This window comes from Misgurnus anguillicaudatus, chromosome 14 (assembly GCF_027580225.2).
Source record: "Misgurnus anguillicaudatus chromosome 14, ASM2758022v2, whole genome shotgun sequence".
Classification (NCBI taxonomy): domain Eukaryota; kingdom Metazoa; phylum Chordata; class Actinopteri; order Cypriniformes; family Cobitidae; genus Misgurnus; species Misgurnus anguillicaudatus.
This window is the reverse complement of record NC_073350.2, coordinates 6,447,587-6,466,812: the sequence shown is the minus strand read 5'-3', so window position 1 is coordinate 6,466,812 and position 19,226 is coordinate 6,447,587. Positions and strand designations below refer to the sequence as shown.

At 35.8% G+C, this 19,226-nt stretch overlaps 1 protein-coding gene across 3 annotated transcripts in view; it reads left to right on the top strand.

Annotated features, from left to right (window-relative positions):
- The window catches only part of pank4 (pantothenate kinase 4 (inactive)), a 29,593-nt gene that overhangs the window by 2,813 nt on the left and 7,554 nt on the right, over positions 1–19,226 (top strand). For 2 of the 3 annotated variants that reach the window (XM_055185221.2, XM_055185220.2), the window contains exons 3-17: positions 21–229; positions 342–525; positions 658–750; positions 845–998; positions 4,731–4,912; positions 5,001–5,082; positions 5,354–5,454; positions 12,707–12,862; positions 13,082–13,194; positions 13,569–13,656; positions 15,844–15,995; positions 16,111–16,166; positions 16,616–16,665; positions 18,153–18,257; positions 18,328–18,428. In XM_055185221.2, coding sequence (XP_055041196.1) covers positions 21–229; positions 342–525; positions 658–750; positions 845–998; positions 4,731–4,912; positions 5,001–5,082; positions 5,354–5,454; positions 12,707–12,862; positions 13,082–13,194; positions 13,569–13,656; positions 15,844–15,995; positions 16,111–16,166; positions 16,616–16,665; positions 18,153–18,257; positions 18,328–18,428 — 1,826 coding nt within the window. The remainder of the gene's footprint in view (positions 1–20; positions 230–341; positions 526–657; positions 751–844; positions 999–4,730; positions 4,913–5,000; positions 5,083–5,353; positions 5,455–12,706; positions 12,863–13,081; positions 13,195–13,568; positions 13,657–15,843; positions 15,996–16,110; positions 16,167–16,615; positions 16,666–18,152; positions 18,258–18,327; positions 18,429–19,226) is intronic. The other variant, XR_008638890.2, reaches the window with a different exon arrangement.

Sequence of the window (19,226 nt, the reverse complement as noted above, 5' to 3'; positions counted from 1 at the left end):
TTCAATGTACTGCTTCCCAGGAGACAGATGAAGACCATCTTTATGAGATATCTGAACAGGAGGAGATCACTGCTCGACTCCACTTTATTAAGTTTGAGAACGCCTACATTGAAACCTGCCTAGATTTTATAAAGGACCACCTGGTCAACACAGAAACCAAAGTAATCAAAGCCACTGGTGGAGGGGCGTACAAGTTCAAAGACCTTATAGAGAAAAAGTTAAAGCTTAAGTAAGTGAAGTCGTAAAACATATTGGAGACATGAAATGTATTGAGTTTAAGGACTGTATTATTGGTGTGTGATTGTTTCCTTGTTAACTGTATCCCAAATGTCCTTTTCCAGAGTGGACAAAGAGGACGAGATGACTTGTCTGATTAAGGGCTGTAACTTTGTCCTGAAGAACATCCCACATGAGGCTTTTGTGTATGCCAAACATGCTGACTCTGAATTCCGTTTCCAGAATACTCATCCAGATATCTTCCCCTACCTGCTTATTAATATTGGCTCTGGAGTCTCTATAGTGAAGGTATATCCCTACAGCAACTAGGAGTTTGCATACAGTAGGAGGACCTACAGGGCTCCTTAACAATATACACAAAAATTAGCTTGTACTGTGTGAGTTTACAGACCATGTGACTCCTTCATGCTGTTTTTAAAGGTGGAATCAGAGGACAAGTTTGAGCGTATTGGTGGAAGTTCTATTGGTGGTGGTACTTTTTGGGGACTTGGAGCTTTACTCACTAAAACTAAGGTAATGTTTTTTGTGACAGAAATTTTACACTTTAATTACGAATACTTTAATAGTCTAAATTGCTTTAAATTTCCATTCCTATTCTTTTCCGTAGAGGTTTGATGAGTTGTTGCAGTTAGCGTCCAAAGGACAGCACACAAATGTGGATATGCTTGTTAAAGACATTTATGGAGGTGCTTATGGTTCCCTGGGCTTAACTGGAGACCTCATTGCAAGCAGTTTTGGGAAATCTGCCACCACAGATAAAGGTGAAGCAAGAGGGTAAAAATCACACACCTGGTTGTAACAACATGCGGTTTATTATACATCCTATGTTTCTTCCCTAGGAAGAGTCATCTGACCTTTTACCCATTTGGCAGTGTCGGTATTAGTGTGATATGAAGCCAAAGGTCTTTTGTTTCACAAAGATATTCCTGTGGGACATTTTAACACAGAGCCCTCTTTTGAAGGTCTAATTTAAAAGAAACAGGAAGGTTACATTGACTATTTGTGAACTTTACTTTTTATACTTTTAAACAAAATTTTCTTTCTATTTTTTTCACTATTTCAAGTAAAATTGTGAGCATTTTCAAACAAAAAGCATGATTCTTCAGCAAATTTGCACTTAAAGGGATAGTTCACCCAAAAATGAAAATTCTGTCTTTATTTACTCACTCTCATGTTGTTACAGACCTGAATACATTTCTTTGTTGTGGTAAACAGAAAGGAAGATATTTTGATAAATGTTTGTAACCAATTAAATTCAGTTTTATTTATATAGCGCTTTTCATAATTGGTAATTGTTTCAAAGCAGTTTTACATTAATAAAAGCAGGAAAAAGCATAGAAAAATTGACAAATAACATAACATAATACAGATAGCATAAGCAGCAAAATTTGCTGCGGCTAGGAATCAACATTATAAGCAAGTATATTAATAATATAACGTATAGAAGAGGGAAAAAAAAACTCCTGACTTTTAGCCAGGGGAGAAGTCCTAGGAGGGAAAAACCCTTGGGGGATATGTATGTATGTATGTATGTATGTATGTATGTGTGTATGTGTGTATGTATGTATGTATGTAAACGAAAAAAGATTAAGCGGGTTCCACCGGTGGTCGTTGGTCAGGCATCAGCTGGATATCACGTTGAAGGACGGCCAGTAGATCAGAGGTGTGTCGACCTTCACATTTACCGGAACTGGGTCTGTTTGTCTCACAGGGAGAGAGAAACAAAATCCTATTAGCGTAGGGGCCGTTCACATGTAATGCAAGTGTCACACAGAGATGTGGTTTAAATCAGCTTGGTTTCAGACAGGCTAACTATTGCAGCATAAGTATGTTACCCACAGTTGAGGATTAAGAAAATTGGGGGCCCAAGGCGAATGTATCCAAAACATTTGTGGACCCCATTCACTTCCATACTATGTTTGGAAGTAGTATTAGAGATCGCTTATTGTGTCCTTTCTAACCACTGATGTTGGACTGTTTCAATTTACTAAAAACGCTAAATGAATAGGTCGAGAAAGGCATTTTAGATTCTGATGCAGGCTTACTGTGTTGTTTACGGTCATTTTTAGGCACGTCACGTTTAAATATTTGTTGTTTGCTACTTCACCCATACGCATTGTCGTTTATGTTTACCATCTTTTGTGCTAGAAACCCCTTACGTCTCGAACATATATTGCTCAATCCCTCCGGCTGCCACTTTTTCCACATTGGCTGTTTTCAAAAAAATTCCCCACATGTAATGAAGGAGGAGTTGAAAGCTAGTTTACGACTCAAAACTGTTATCCAATCATAGCAGTGGACGTTTACTTTTAAGTCTTCAATGCGGCCTGCCCATCCAAACAGAGCATTGCAAATTTTTTATATTGTTGTTTGAGGTCTAGTTATGAGAGCAAGCAATGTGGCCGATTGGTCAATATAAGGCAAATATAAAAAAAATTATAGTATTAGTAAGTAAGAAACACAAACAATACTGAAACTAAATTTACATTTATTTTGCCTAATATTTATGCAATATTCTCTTCATTAAATTTTTTTAATGTGGTAATAATTACTACTGCTTTAATCCAACAAAAGATTAACATGTATAAAAATAAGAAATTAACACGGCTTTCATGCTGGGCTTTGAATTTAATTGAATAATATTAAAATACCTTATGAAAATCATAATTGTTTAGGGTACTGTATTTGTATTGAATTGGAAATTATTATTTGAAAACATACAATGAATGAATTGCAAGGCTGCATAGAACAGTGCGTTGGGAAACGGCAGGGCCGGAATGAGACTCATTTTCAGCCCTGGACTTTTATGTGTTAGTTAGCCCACTTTAATTCATGACTGACTATATCAAAATAATAAAATAAAATCCTCAGTAGCTTACAAAATCTGCAAAAGTTGACTGTTCTATGCAGCCTTGCAATTCATTGTATTTTTCAAATATATAATTTCCAAAACAATTATGATTTTTTTTCCATAATCTTGCAGCCCTACCATAAGGTATTTTAATATTATTTAATTAAACTTATTAAATAACTACTGAAAGGGAACAAATGTGTTTATGTTCTCCCGTACATTTCAATTTTTAAATAATAGTGGTGGGTCTATACAATACACAAGCAAGTATGCAGGGGAAACGTATGGAAAATTGAAAAATTAGCTTATCTTATTTTTTAGTACTTAGATCATATATATTGCCAGATATGGTATAGGCCTATCTTGTGTCAAAAAATAACTAATATATATATAATGGACTTTACAAATTGTGTTTTACTTGAAAAGACATTATTTATATGAAACTTGCAATAGACGATGAATAATGACTATTTATAGACGATTCATTTTACGTCTGTGACTGTGATTTAAAAAAGTATGATTTGTAGATCCTTTTCCTAGAGGCCTTTCGTATCAAGTCATGCTCGAGTTTATTTTAAATCTAGGCATGCGGCAAGTGCACTTAAATATAGACGCGTCTGAATCTGATCTCTATCTAAAGTCCTTCACAAAAATGCAATTATCTCAGCTTATTGCTCAAAATTTTGTATTTTTGAAGAAACCTACCCATATTTGAGAAGTGATAAAAAGAGAACAAATTAAGGTAGTATGAAACGCTTTTTTTTGGTTGAAAGCAGAGGATCTGTTCTTTCATTTAATATATTGTATGTTTATATATTTAAAAAAAAGAAAATTTTCAGGAAGGCATTAAACTTTTGTGAAAATCATAAAAATGCTGGCGCTGGCTGGCAACTTGAAAAAAAAATGCTGTCGGGAAAAGAGTTGAGCTCAAATTGCACTTAAATGCGCACAGGTTTGCAATCACACATCCCAATACAGTACCCCTTCCTCAAAGAATCATCAGTCTTTATTTATCGATTGATGATTGGTTCTTTTAACTGGAAGGCGGGATTTCCGTCACCAGAGCGGCCTTATTGAGCATTGCATTGTCCCCTTATTTATAGTAATAGCAGTCCTCAATCTTGTTATATACATTATCTGTCTTACGCAAGTCTTACATATTTCAAAGTAACAAAAAATATGTTACAATTTTAATCATTTCTGTGTTACACCATTTATTTATTTATGTGACAACATGTCTAGTGACATTTGCATTATCTTTTCTGCACACATAAGGAAAATTTTTACATAATGAAGTTCTGTGTTAGGCTGGTGTATGTGCCCAATAACGTCATTGTAGCTTTTTTATTAGTTACACATCATTTAACATCGTGTAACGTGGCAAAAATAAAATGTGATTGACTATAACTAAACATGTTAAAGATATTACCAGTGTTTGTGTTGAAGCTCTGGCCTATTAGTTAGGTCATGTGCTACACCTTCACATTTGCCTGTGGCATTTACGTGGGCAACATCTCTTCAAATCTAACCGTGTACTTTCTGAACCAAGTTTCCTATGTTTCTATCCTCCATATACTGTGTGCCAGAAAAGAGGGTAAATTAATTTAATTAGTTTATTATATATCTATTATATATGTCACAGAGTTCTCCAAAGAGGACATGGCAAAGAGCTTACTACACATGATAAGCAATGACATCGGACAGCTGGCCTGCCTTTATGCCAAACTGCATAACCTGACCAGAGTTTATTTCGGAGGATTCTTCATTCGAGGACACCCAGTCACCATGCACACTATTACCTATAGTATCAACTTCTTTACTAAGGTGTCCATCTTACTAATTTTACATATTCTGTTAAATATCAATAACAAGATTGTCAAGGAGAAATAATGAGAAATGTTTTTGTTTTTAGGGTGAGGTGCAGGCTTTGTTTTTGAGACATGAAGGCTATCTGGGTGCTATCGGGGCCTTCTTAAAGGGTGCTGAGGAGGACAGTAAGTTATTGATGGATTGGTAAAATGCAGTGGTTGTAAAAAGTATTAGGACTTTGTTGGACACTTAAACATTAAAATATAATTCAAACATTTAACGATTCTTAAATATCAAACTAAGTCGCATCTGCCAACCGGTGCACCATCTCATTTGAATAGAAAATAGAAATGTTTTTTGGAGCAACTGTATGTACATGTAAAAAAATTTGTATTAATGGCAGCAGTGAGTATAGTGCGTGTTGCTGATGGTTTTTTTTCATGTTTCTTTGTGTAGATCCTAACCAGTATAGTTGGGGTGAGAACTATGCTGGTAGCTCTGGTCTCATGAGTGTTTCTCCAGAACTGAATCCTGTGCAGCGGGCCCGCAGTGGAACAGTAAGTCAGTTAACTATGCTGCTCCATTAGGTCTTTAAAATCTTATATTGTCAGTGGTAGGGCTGTAAAAATAAAATTTTCGAATTTTAAATATTTGTTGAATTTAACCCAAAATGCATATTTAAATGGAAAACCTATGCATTTAAATTTTAGGTGTGTCAGGGCGTGCACACAACGTGATGATGTCGTAGTGGGCGCGTTTTTTTCTTTTAAAGGCCGGAGTACTTTTTATGCATATATGAGGGCGTTTACAGTGTGTGTGACGCAAATTTCAGCATCACGTGTCAACTGCAAACACATGGCTGTAACCACGCATGCTTTGTACTTGCTGGTCATGCATGTGCGAAGAGGAGAAGTGTATATGTAGGAGTGTCGCAAATGCACATGTGTCGAATGCCTGTGTACAAGTCAACTGAAGTGCTCTACTTTTTAAATCTAACCTTAAGACGTCTTTATAATTTAAATCAGGAATGCACTAAAAGGAATAAAATGAAACATTCATCCGAAGGCTGAATACCAAACATATTTTCATTTACTAAATCCAGTATTGGATAGAGATTGTTACTGTAGCAGCTACAGAGTAACTATCATAATTTTACATCGTAACATCACAATAAGAATTGTACTGTCAATACATATTATGTGAAAAATCATTGTAAGTTTGTTGATCTGAACACTTAGATCTGTGCTGTGTGAACACAACATCAAATTGTACTAATGCTGTAACATCTATGACTAACAATTTAGTTTTTAACATTACATGAAACCTTACGTAATGAAATAAAACTTGATTACCTCATCCGTCAACATGATTTCTCGTTCCCATCTGATTGATGGCCATCAGCGGTTGAGTTAAAAACAACAAATCCCATCATTCCACGCTGCTTCAGAGCGTTATTAATCTACGTCAAGGGTGCCCAATCCTGCTTTTGGCATTCATTTTCAAGTGATCCTGAAAACATTGATTAGCTGCTTCAAATGTATTTGATTTGGGTTGAAGCTGAACTTTACGGGACAGTCAATTGCCAGGGTAAGATTGGGCATCCCTGATCTATGTTATAGTTTTGATCGTGTGCCCTCCATGGGCGGATTCTACAAATTGTACCTTTAATTCAGGCTGAGATGGAAAAGGGAATGATGCACACATCAATTTGAGGTGACAGCCTATTATAAATATGAAGATTGTATTATGTCTTCTATTAAGATGAATACTGACATTATTTTGATTAAAATAAACACTTTATGTTTTGTTAGATGTGTTTTGACTATTTATTGTATGTTGTATAATTATATGTCTGGTAGGCTTGCCGTGATAGTCGGTGAAACGGTGATTACCGGTGCTTCAGCCTCTCACCGGTTAGATCACTTGCCCACCGCGACACCGTCTTTTACCGTCGTTTTGATATTTTTGTGTAATTAAATAATTTATTTTCGTTAGAGAGCATAAACACTAACAACTGAATGTGTCTGCTGCCTGAATTAAGCGGAGCTGAACGCGCGTCAAGTCATAGAGCAGCCGGTGTCAGATTTCATTTATTTCTGTCAGTGTGCGAGGCGAGGCGAGCTGATCGACCAGACGATGGCAGAAGCCGCGTGCTTACTCGTTTTTGTTATAATATACATATATGATGTTTAATATAAGCGAGATCGTTTTGTTGTTGTGTTTTTCATCAAGAAAAATACTAAACCCATCATTCAAGCAGCGCTTTATGGAGAAGGAGCCGGTTGCTCTGCTTGGGACTGGCGGGTTCTGTGAGAATTACCTGCGCACATTGACTCAAGCACTTAATTAAACCAGCTGTTGCACTCGCATTGCATGCAAATTCAAACACGATTTAATGCAGCGTACGCAAGCACTGCATTTAAACAGTTGAGTGATTCAAAAGTGAAAGTAAAATGTGCACGTCTGCATGCGCATTTATAAGCCCCTCCCACCCAGTGATACCAGGATCACCGGGTTTGTGACGCGCCGATTAACCTTTGGGAAAATTCTGTCACCGCGGCAAGCCTGATGTGTGATTAATGAAGATATATTAATTAGGGCTGTCAAAATAAACGGGTTAATAACGCGTTAACGCAAATTCATTTTAACGGCACTAATTTTATTAACGCGCGATTAACGCAACACGTAATTTCTGTTTGACCCACAGCTGGATGAATTGAGACGCAGCAAGTGACTGCCGCTGTCTAGATGAGTCGGAGCTTTTCATAAAAATAAGAACATTATGCTCTCGTCTAGCGAATCCAATGCTCTAAATGGTCATTAAACATCTAAAATGATCTTTATCTGCACGTTTTCTGTGAGGTGTACTGTCCCAAATCCATATAAAGCGAAGATGCGTCTTCTTTCACTTTTTAGTTTCGTTTTAAAAAGCATTCAGAAGTTATAGAAAATAGACCGCAGGACTTTCTTGATGTTAAAATAATTATTAAGAGAGATAAAGTTCGGGATCTGATTGATGTTAAAAGAGTTATTAAGAGTGACAAGGCTCAAAAGCGATGTCTGACGCGCATGCACACAAACACACGAGTGCGTGACCCTGATATATACATCTAACACAAAATTACAGGTTTAAAAATATCTGTTTTGACAAGAATCCACGCAGGTATGACCTATAATCTGTTATATCTGAAGTGAATGTTTGGTTAACTGTTAAGGAAAAGTATCTGTTGTGTCATTATATTAAACCCTTGCATTATCCTACAGTCTTAAAGTGGTCTGTCTCAATGTCAAAATTAAACAATAAAAGAAAAACATATAGGTATTGATATTGTTTTTGCTCTGCATTAACAGGTATTTCTGTCATGCTTTGTCAGATTCCAACAATTGTTCCAAATGTTTTGAAGTTTTTTTACAGAGAATGTTAAAATATAAATTACACATTTTTGAACATTTGTTCATCCCAACTCAATTTGCCAGCACAGGTCACAAATGATGCAGCTGCAAACAGAAATGGAGAAAGAACAATGTCTTCTAAAGGCAAAAACATTTATAAAACTATGGCTGATGGTTCTGTTGAAAATCTAAACAGGCTGTTGTAGACATACATTTGCATATAGCATATATATTATCCAAATCCATGCTGATTAGAGCATTAAAAACTTAAAAAGTGTTACATCTAGGTAAATTTAGAACAGATAAATATGTGCGATTAATTTGCGATTAATCGCGAGTTAACTCGTGAAATCATGCGATTAATTGCGATTAAATATTTTTATCTATTGACAGCCCTAATATTAATACAAATATTTTAATAGGGTTCACTGATTAAATTTGCCTGGGGCCCCCACTTAAAGGATTTGTCAATTTTCATAAAGATAATTTACTCACCATCATGTCATCCAATGTGTTGATGTCTTTCTTTGTTCGGTCGAGGAGAAGTTGTGTTTTTTGAGGAGGGCATTCCAGGATTTTTCTCATTTTAATGGACTTTAATAGAGCCCAACACTTAATACTTAATTCAACACATAACAGTTTTTTAGATGGAGTTTCGGAGGACTCTAAACGGTTCCGGACGGGGCGTGGGGGTTTTGTCCAGCGAAACGATTGTCATTTTTGACAGTAAAGATAGAAATATGCACTTTTAAACCACAACTTCTCATCTTCCTCCGGTCCTGTGATGCGCCAGCGCAACCTCACGCAATACGTCATCACGTCAAGAGGTCACTGATGACGTATTGAAACTACACCCCAGTGTTTACAAGTGTGGAGAAAGAGGACCGTTCCGAAGTTGTTGTATGTAGAATGATACAAATTAATATCTTTGTGTTTGTTTATTGTTTAAAATGCTCCGCAAATGTACGTTTCATATATGTATCACGTGACCTCTCTACGTTACTACGCAATTATGTGAGGTCGCTCTGGCACGTCACATGACCGGAGATAGATGAGAACATGTGGTTTAAAAGTGCATATTTTTTATTTTTCTTGTAAAAAATGACAATCGTTTCGCTAGATAAGACCCTTATGCCTCGTTTGGGATCATTTATAGTCCTTTGAAACTGTTAAGTGTTGGAGTCCATTAAAATGAGAAAAATCCTGGAATGTTTTCCTCAAAAAACATAATTTCTTATCAATTGAACAAAGAAAGACATCAACATTTTAGATGACATGGTGGTGAGTAAATTATCTGGATTTTTTTTTTTTTTTAAGAAAATGAACTAATCCTTTAATGTAGCTTCACCTCCTAGTGTGGGACGGTGCGATGATTGACAAGAGCATGGCAGGAAAATCAGAACCGTCTAACAGAACCGTCTAACTAATAAACGCTTTATTTCTATGAATATATTTTAATTTTAAGCATGTTTTGTCATTGTAGGATTTTATTTGTTCTAGAAAGTTTTTGTTATGCACTCCCATCACTCTTCATTGTTACTCTTCTCATCTATGACATGAGACGCAGCGCTAAAGAGTCTATCGCCCTCTGTGATTGTTCATTAAGCAGACAAATACCTATGAACATGATTGTTGTGTTTTTCTTGTACTCTCATACTGTTGTTCAGGGTTTCTTGATTTTAAATAATAAATGAAACTTGTAGTGTTGTATGCTTTCGTGTCTTTCACTGACATCTTTAAATGTTTTCACCAACATGTTTTGCTGCATTTATGAAGCGTGACTGGTTGCTATTTTATTGCGTTATCAAAGACCTCTTTGTTTCGGTAAAATTTATTCAGTCTTATCACTTGAAATTAGTTTTTTGCTATTTTCTGCCGAATAATGTTGGTTGCCGAGCATCCCTAATTTAAATATGTAAAATTATTATTATTATTATTATTATTATTATTATTATTATTAATGCCAATGTATTTTTCAGCTATTTTTACAGCCCTAGTCAATGCCAAGGTAGATTGTGTTCACATAAGAAAAATGGATTTGTGTCTTAAGTGCCTCTATATTCTGATCAATTGTAACAAGAAGGCTATTATTTATCCTTCATTGCCTTTTTGATTTCTCCTTACATTCTAATTTTTTTCTTTTCATTGCTTTCTCTTATCTTTTCCATCCGTCTCCTTCCTCTGTTTCTTTTCCATCAGTTTTCAGTAAGTATTTCTCCATCACAGCTTTTCTTGTGGTTTCCTCTGAACGCACTCAGTTTGCTTTGATAAACGCTCATACTTTCTGTTGATAGCGTTTTTTCCTGAAAACATTAGAAGAGTGTCAGGGGGTTATTTTATTGCTGTGGATGTAAGTGTGTTGTCATGGATATTAATGACTGTGTTACAAATGCATCCTTTTGTGAGTGTATGAAGCACACAACTGATCAATCACAAATCGCTCGGCTGAACCTTCTTTCTTCACTGAGTTTTTGTGCCTGCTCATTTTTGGCCAGTTAAACCACTGAATGGTATAATAAGCACAGAATAAGCACTTATTGTAACTTATAAATTAGGGATGCACTATATTTTTTTGGAGGGTGGGTGATAATTTGCTAAATGATGCGATATAGAATATGCTTAATTTAAATTAAGTATAAATTAAAAAATTTAATTAATCAAAATGTTTTTTACTGGAAAAAGTTTCCACTTCACTGTCTCAGATGTTTGACGCTTGCTACTGTGTGAAATATAACCAATAAGGCATTTTGATTGCACCGTAAGGGATACAGAACGTTTATTTACCTGGGGGCGTATTCCAGAAATGTTCTATCTTAAAGGATTAGTCCATTTTCTTAAAAAAAAAAATCCTGATAATTTACTCACCACAATGTCATCCAAAATGTTAATGTCTTTCTTTGTTCAGTCGAGAAGAAATTTTGTTTTTTGAGGAAAACATTCCAGGATTTTTCTCACTTTAATGGACTTTAATGGACCCCAACACTTAACAGTTTCAAAGGTCTCTAAACGATCCCAAATGAGGCATAAGGGTCATGCCTTATCTAGCAAAACCATTATCAATTTTGGCAAGAAAAATAAAAAATATGCACTTTTAAACCACAACTTCTCTTCTTCCTCCGGCTGTGTGACGAGCCAGCGCGACCTTGCTTAATTGCGTAATGACGTCGAAAGGTCACGTGTTACATGAAACGAACATATGCGGACCATTTTAGACAATAAACTGACACAAAGACATTAATTAGTATAATTCCACATACAACAACGTCGGAACGGTCCTCTTTCTCAACACTTGTAAACACTGGGGCGGAGTTTCGATACGTCATCCGTGACCTCTTCATGTGATGACGTATTATGTGAGGTCATGCTGGCGCGTCACAGGAAGACAGAAGTTGTGGTTTAAAAGTGCATTTTTTTTCTTGTCAAAAATGATAATCGTTTCGCTAGATAAGACCCTTATGCCTCGTTTGAGATCGTTTAGAGTCCTTTGAAACTGCAATTTGAAACTGCATTAAAACTGTTAAGTGTTGGGGTCCATTAAAGTCCTCAGACTGAACAAAGAAAGACATCAACATTTTGGATGACATGGTGGTGAGTAAATTATCTGGATTTTGTTTTTTTAAGAAAATTGACTAATCCTTAAGTCTTAACTTGAGAAATGATTTGTTAAATTAGGATTTTTGCAAATTCATATTACAGAATATGAATTGGGATTGAGGTTGATTTAGGATTCTCATCTTATCTCACCAAATCTTATCTCATCTCTAGGAAATTTTAAATTGCTTTACAATGCAAACGTCCAAAGCATGAACATAGTTATTTATTTAAAGTATATACATTTTGCTATGCCCTCAGCGTCGAGTGGCATTTTTTTTATCGGTGACTTCAGTTAATATTTCAAAATCTGAAGTTATATTTCAGTTTAGTTAGAAGCAGATTTTTATATTGAAGGTTGTAATTTGATTATTTTGTTTTGATAGATGTTTTGTCTCGATATTCTACATTAAAAGTAATGTATTTTTTATTCGGGGTACTTGCATTCATTTGGGGCTACTAAAAACTGAAGGGTGCCTGCCCGAAGGGCTACCAGGTATTTTGAAATTTTGCGAGCCCTGATAAGGTAATGCACTTAGGAAATGTTATTCTGTAATAGTTATTGCCTTAAATGAGATCCTAACTGAAATTATCATGGTTACCAAACAGAAAAGATCTTAAATATACAATCTTTCTGTAATACGCCCCTGGTCTCTTTTGAAACACAAGTAAGAGTCTATTTTATTTTTATCTTCAGGGTGTGACCAAAATGTCTACCAAAGCATTTCATTTCTCAATATGCCTTCACATATAATTGTTCTAACTATAAATGCCATTAGTGCATTATGGGTATTTTCCTCAGTTTTGCTCCTTGATTGTCTCTAGTTTGACATGCTGGAGATGGACCGCCTGGAGAGACAGTTGGTGAACCTGCCCCTGCTTCAGGATCCATCATCTTATATCCCAGACACAGTGGACCTGACTGAGGACAGTTTAGCCAGAGAGTACTGGCTTTACTGCTTTGAAGATGCACTGGATGGGGTGAGGACTTCAGGTTTTGTCTTTTTGGACTTTATGTAGGGTTGCACGATTTTGACAAATCATAGATGTTGATTATTGCCCTTTTGATAGATAGAGTCATAGTATTTGTTTTTATCTTAATTGTAAATGATTAAATTTAAATAAAACAAGCTGACGCTAAAGGATGAACAAATAAATACTGCCACAGCCAACTCACTAGGCTTTTTGTTTATTGTGCAGGTGGTAAAGCGAGCTGTGGCCAGTCAGAGAGACCAGCCTAAGGCTGCCGAGAGGGCTGAGAAGTTTCGGCAAAAGTATCGCCACAAACTCCAAACTCTCCGGCACCAGCCTTTGTAAGAGCTTCATACTTCACAGCTCATCACTGATCCATTTTTCAGCCTGCTTAATGGCGGAGTGCACAATTTTTGAAATCACCTAAACAAACACGCCCCTACTCCAATAGAATCCGGATCTTCTTTTGATAGACCTGCCGCACACATACGCAACCCCGGCAAGGATGTCGGTTAGTACTTACTAACCCCTTACTACTGATTGACTACAAGTGTGTTTTGGTAGTCGGCCCGACTCCCTTTTCCAAAGCGTTTTTCAAACATTGTGCACTCCGCCTTTAAAATATCTACGATTTTTCATCAAGATTTCATTGTAGACATTTGCTGGATACGAGTTTCTCTCTTCTAATGTAGCTTGCCTCTCCTCTAATCTCTAGTGCTTATGGATCCCTCACCGTCCGAAGTCTTTTAGACACAAGAGAACACTGTTTAAATGAGTTCAACTTTCCTGATCCCTACTCTAAGGTTTACATTGAATCATCCTTCACTTTTCCTGTGTTGTTTTAAAATATGGCAGTTTAACACATCACTTACTTAAAGTCATGTAAAATGTTTATCTCAGTCTTTTCAATTTAGTTTTATTTGTAAAGCGTTTTTCATAATTGTTCAAAGCAGTTTTACACAGTTTTTAAGAAAACACAGAAAAGCAAAAAACAACAAAAGCATGGCAGTTTTAAAATATAATTAATAATGGAGTACATGGAGTTATTTAAATGTATTTCCTTATTTAAAAATGTTATTAGTAGTACTCCATTCCAAACTATATTATAAACATGGAGTACATAGATGTATTTAAATTTGTTACTAATATAATACTCCAATTCCAAACTATATCTTAAAATCCTGTCCAGAAATTGAGTACGGGGGTATTCAAAATTATTTCCTGCTAGAATGATGTATTAGAATGATGTAATTGGAACAAAATAATAAAAGCCATATTAATGTAATGTACTAAAGAAAGTCCTAAAGTAAGCTAATGTTAGCAGTCTCTCAGTAAGCAAGCTTGTTTGGCGACAACAGCCAAAAGGTGAAAAAATCCTTTAGGAAGACAGGCATTTTGTCAACTAGGCTATATCGTTGTTATAGCGGGAGAACAAATTCTTGGGGGGGGGGGTTTCCGGTATATCACAAACGGTATGATATTGCCCATCCCTAGAACAGATCAGAAGTCTTTATTCATTGATAAGCTTGAGAACTACATCATTGTGACCCAGAAAACCAGTCGCATGGGTATATTTGTAGAAAAAGCCAAACATACAGTACATTGCATGGGTTATAATCATTGATTTTTCTTTTATATCATTAGTATATTATGTAAAGATCATGTTCCATGATACTTTGTACATTTCCTACTGTAAAAATATCAAAAATATTTGGATGCAGCAAAATCCAGATCAAAATTGGCCTGAAACTCACCAACAAACTTTGCTTTCTTATGGATTTCCCATTCACATTTGGTTTATGTAAAAGCTTAAAACCTTCCCCTTTCAGCGGTAAGCCAGTAGAGAGTGCTAAAACAAACCTTTTTGTTTTTTAATGTGTTGCTAGGACTTAATTAGGGCCCGAGCACCGAGGAGAAGCCCTATTGTTTTTGCTCTGATTTTTTTTTGGGGGGGGGTTCCTTAACATACTCGAAAACTCTTGAAATTTGGCACAGACGTTAGAGTCGTCCGTCATTGGGAATTGGCAAAGGCTGGAACACGGGTGTGGCAGAGGGGCTCTAAAATAGCAATAAAATAGCGTTGTGCCTTTTGAAAAGTGTGTTTTCATTTCAAAACTACTTAAGAACAATTTTCTCCAACTCCGCTTTGACTTTAATCCAGAGATAAAGCGTGAACTCTACGAGATGCTGTCCACAGAGAGGCATTGCCAAGTCCTCTGCTTTTTTTCGAGTTTAGATTTGAGCTACGGTTAAAACTGTCTCCACCAGTTGTTTTTTCTGCGGGTTAAAGATGAAAGGATTTCGTTCATTAGTTATTGATATTTGGGCTGTGAATAGTCATTGGGATGCTTTTGGGTTAGTTTTGAATGTCCATTCAGATGGTTCTGATACGCGAATTTGGCAACCCTGGCTGTGCGCTTGCGCAGACTTTCAGTTTGGATTCTATAGAATGTACATGTAAACGAACATTTTAATCAGATTGCAATGTTTGGGTGCATGTAAACGGTATCGTCGTAACCTTCAATCGTATTAAATTCAATCGGATTGACAAAATTTTGTGCATGTAAACATAGCCATTGCCGTAACATTTACGGAACCCATTCTGTTTGAACAAAAGGCAGAAACAAAGTTGTTAGGTGTGTGCCCACTTATTCACCCACAAATTCCAATGAACCAAAGAATGAACCAAAATCAAATGATCCAGGACAAATCCAGGGACGCATTTTCCATGTATTTTCCATAATCTGTGTGTGAAAATGGCTAATAACGCTTTTAAGCTGCTGTTATGGTGTTTGTTGGAGCTTGGCAAATGTGAACACTAAAAACTGTTGTTGCATTGAGACTCTTAACTACTTTGCATTCATTTTGTGAACTAAATAGTGAGTAGATAATGGCAGGGTTTTGATTTCTGGGTAAATTATTCCTTTAGATTATCATTCAGGTTATTAGAAGGCTGTGGAGGATGAGTTTCTCTGATACTTTGCCTGCAGATCAAGCAAAAGGAGAACGACATGGCCCTGAGATACTATCTGAAAGTTGTGAGGTCAATGGAGGCGCTGAGCTGGGAGCAGAGACAATTCGCTCTGGTCAAAGGTCTATTGGCCGGCAATGTTTTCGACTGGGGAGCCAAAGCCGTGTCAGAGTGAGTGTGCAGATAAAAGGAGATTAATAGACAGCTGCGGTTTGTGAAAAATCAGTTTTCATACAGTTTTTTTTCTTTATCACTCACTATAGTCTTACCTTTACTTCTTTTACAGTGTGCTTGAATCAGATCCAGAATTTGGGTTTGAACAAGCAAAACAGCAGCTACAAGGTATGAAAACTATGGCTTTCATGTAACGTCACAGTAAAAAATGAAAAGTCTTTACCAAACCATCTTTAATTTTTCACATAAAACTTCTCATCACTTCCAGTTCAGGTTATTTGCATGTGCTTCATTAAATATTGAGATGCAGTGTGTAATGCATATGCAGAATGATATATTAAAGTTTTCTTATTTTTTGTCTCACTGATATATATATTAAAGTAGAATAAATGTCACAACTAAAAACAACTAGTTAGGTTAGCTGACTACCTTAAAAGTTTATATGCTGCCTTCATGTGCTATGGTAATTATGGTAAATACCAAAAGCCGAAGTGGAAAATGCACATGAACACCTCCTCGTGTGGTATTTTCCACTGGGCAACTCGTAGAATATTTTGATGCAAAAAGCCTATATAAAATCTATATCAATTTAAGCATACATGCTTTTATTTTCTCAGAGCGGCCATGGCTTGTGGATGCCTACAACCAATGGATTGAGAGATTACGGGTGAGACACAAAACTGACTCGAATGCCGAAATCAATCATATATGTCTGGTATTGCTGTAAAATTATGCAAACATCTTTAAAGTCCTTAGCAAAAATGTAATATATTTATAAAGTCTAATTTATTTTATATAATTAATTTTCAAATAATTGTTCTGGTTTTAAGAATTATTCTAATTCATTTTAGTGAGGATTATGCTTAAATCAACATATTTGGCCAGTGGGGTCACTAAAATAACACATTTGTGACAGAATATCAGAATGAGCAAATTATCGTAGATCAATTATTTATATATTGACAGTCTTCATTAACAGTGTTGGGGAAAGTTACTTTTAAAAGTCATGCATTAAAATATTAAGTTACTCCCCAAAAAAGTAACTCATTGCGTTACTTAGTTACTTTTCATGGAAAGTAATGCTTGCATTACTTTTGCGTTACTTTTTCTTACTTGGCTGAGGCTTGATTTCTTTCAGGCCTTATAGGTGTTTTTTATGATCGCAAAAATGTCAAGCTCTGGCCTGCCATCTCCATTTCTGACTCAAACTATTCCCGCTCAGGCACACAGAGTGCGTAATTCTACGTTAATATGTTCAGTTAAATTCAGTACATTTATTTTATTTTTAAATTGAATTAATAAAATTGAAAAGTAACTCACATTACTTTTATAAAAAAGTAACTCAAATATTAATGTGTACATTTATAAAGTAATGCGTTACTTTACTCGTTACTTCAGAAAAGTAATATTATTATGTAATGCACGTTACTTGTAATGCGTTTTTAATCTGACAAAAAAATGACAGAACTACACCTGTTTGAAGCAGTCAATTCTGAGAAAATTCTAGTTCAAGGTCTTTGAATGTTCAAATGCAAAATCACCCCTTCCATAATTTTAAATCACTGTAAAATAGATTTATCACACACAAAGTCAAAAACAATGCTATAAGAATAATGTATGTTCAACTTTTTTCTTTCTTTTATTGTTTGATTGACATTGAGACGGACAGATTCTACTGTAATTTAATGATCTAATATAATGTTACACATCAGATATTTTTCCCAACAATTAATCGAACATTCACTTAAGACATAACAGATTATATCTGCGTGAATTCTTCTCAAAACAGATATTTTTAAAACTGTAATTCTGCGCAGATGTCTATATATCGGGCTTGCGCATATGTGCATGCTTCAGATCTGTCAGTCAGCGAGGAAGGACGTTTTCACGTCTTATCGCAGTTAATAACTCTTTTAACATAAAAATATAAACCTCAATTTCGACCAAAATTGAAATGTTATAATTACTTTTGGCTGTAGCTCAAAATTACACTGTGCACATTCAGACTTATTTTGTCAGCACGGGCCACATATATACCTGTATGTTCTGTTTAGCTGGTTATTATAGGTATTATAAATGACATATTCTCTCTGTCTCTAAAGTATTGTTGAAAAGTCATGAATGAACACTGTGCCTGCTGGCTTTCTTTTACAGGGTCCTCCTCATAAATGTGCATTATTTTTCGTAGATAATAGTGGAATGGACATTATACTTGGGGTCTTCCCTTTCGTTCGAGAACTACTTTCAAGGGGCACAGAGGTAAGACACCAATAATGGTTTTCTATTTTGTTAAATTTTAGTTACGCATGTGAGCTTTTCGACTTTTTAGGTGGTACTTGCCAGCAACTCAGGCCCCGCTTTGAATGATGTCACGAACAGTGAGTTGCTTATCTTAACTGAGAGAATTGCAGCGTTGGACCCTGTCATTCAGTAAGTGTTTATCCTTATTACTAAAATTTAGATAAAATTGATGCTAAGAATCGGCAGATACTGTAAATAAAATTACGATAATTTTATGATCACTTACGCTATTGTTTTGTGACTCTATGTAGACGTATGAGAAACAAGTGACTAAAAGGTTCTGTTAACCAATAGTATAGACCTCAAACTTCTTAAACATGATAAAACTATACATAATCTGAGCGCTTCACTGGCGCCCTGGGCGAGCTGTAAATTACTTGTGTGCCAGGTAATGGGAACAACTCACTCACTAGTTTAAAACCCCTCACATAACAACCTCTCTACTGCAAGAAAAAGTCTCTGCTGCTCGCATTGCAAGCTCTCTCTCATGCAAGAAAAAGCATGCTGCTTAGTTTTGCAAGTGCATGTTATTTGTTAATGTTAATGTGAAACGATGATAATAATAATAATAACAAAGTTATTAATTTTTGTATATTTAATAATTTAAAAGATGGTAAAACAAGCCAACTATTGTCATGAAGGCTTGAGTTTTCAGTCAAATTATCTACCGGGGGGTTGGCAGGCAAGAACGCAGCAATTTACATTGGGCTCTCCACGGAGAAGCAGCACAACTCTTAAAAGAAGAAAATTAAAATCTGAACAAAAAACTACACTAAAAACTAAAACTACTTCTGGGCACTTGCGCTTAGGGGTGTGCAGCGGAGTTAGTATTTGTATCTGTATTTGTAACGATCTTAAAATTATTTGTTTCTGCATTTGTATTCGTATGGAACCGGAAGGGGGCGGGTCTTAAGCCGGAAGTTTGTC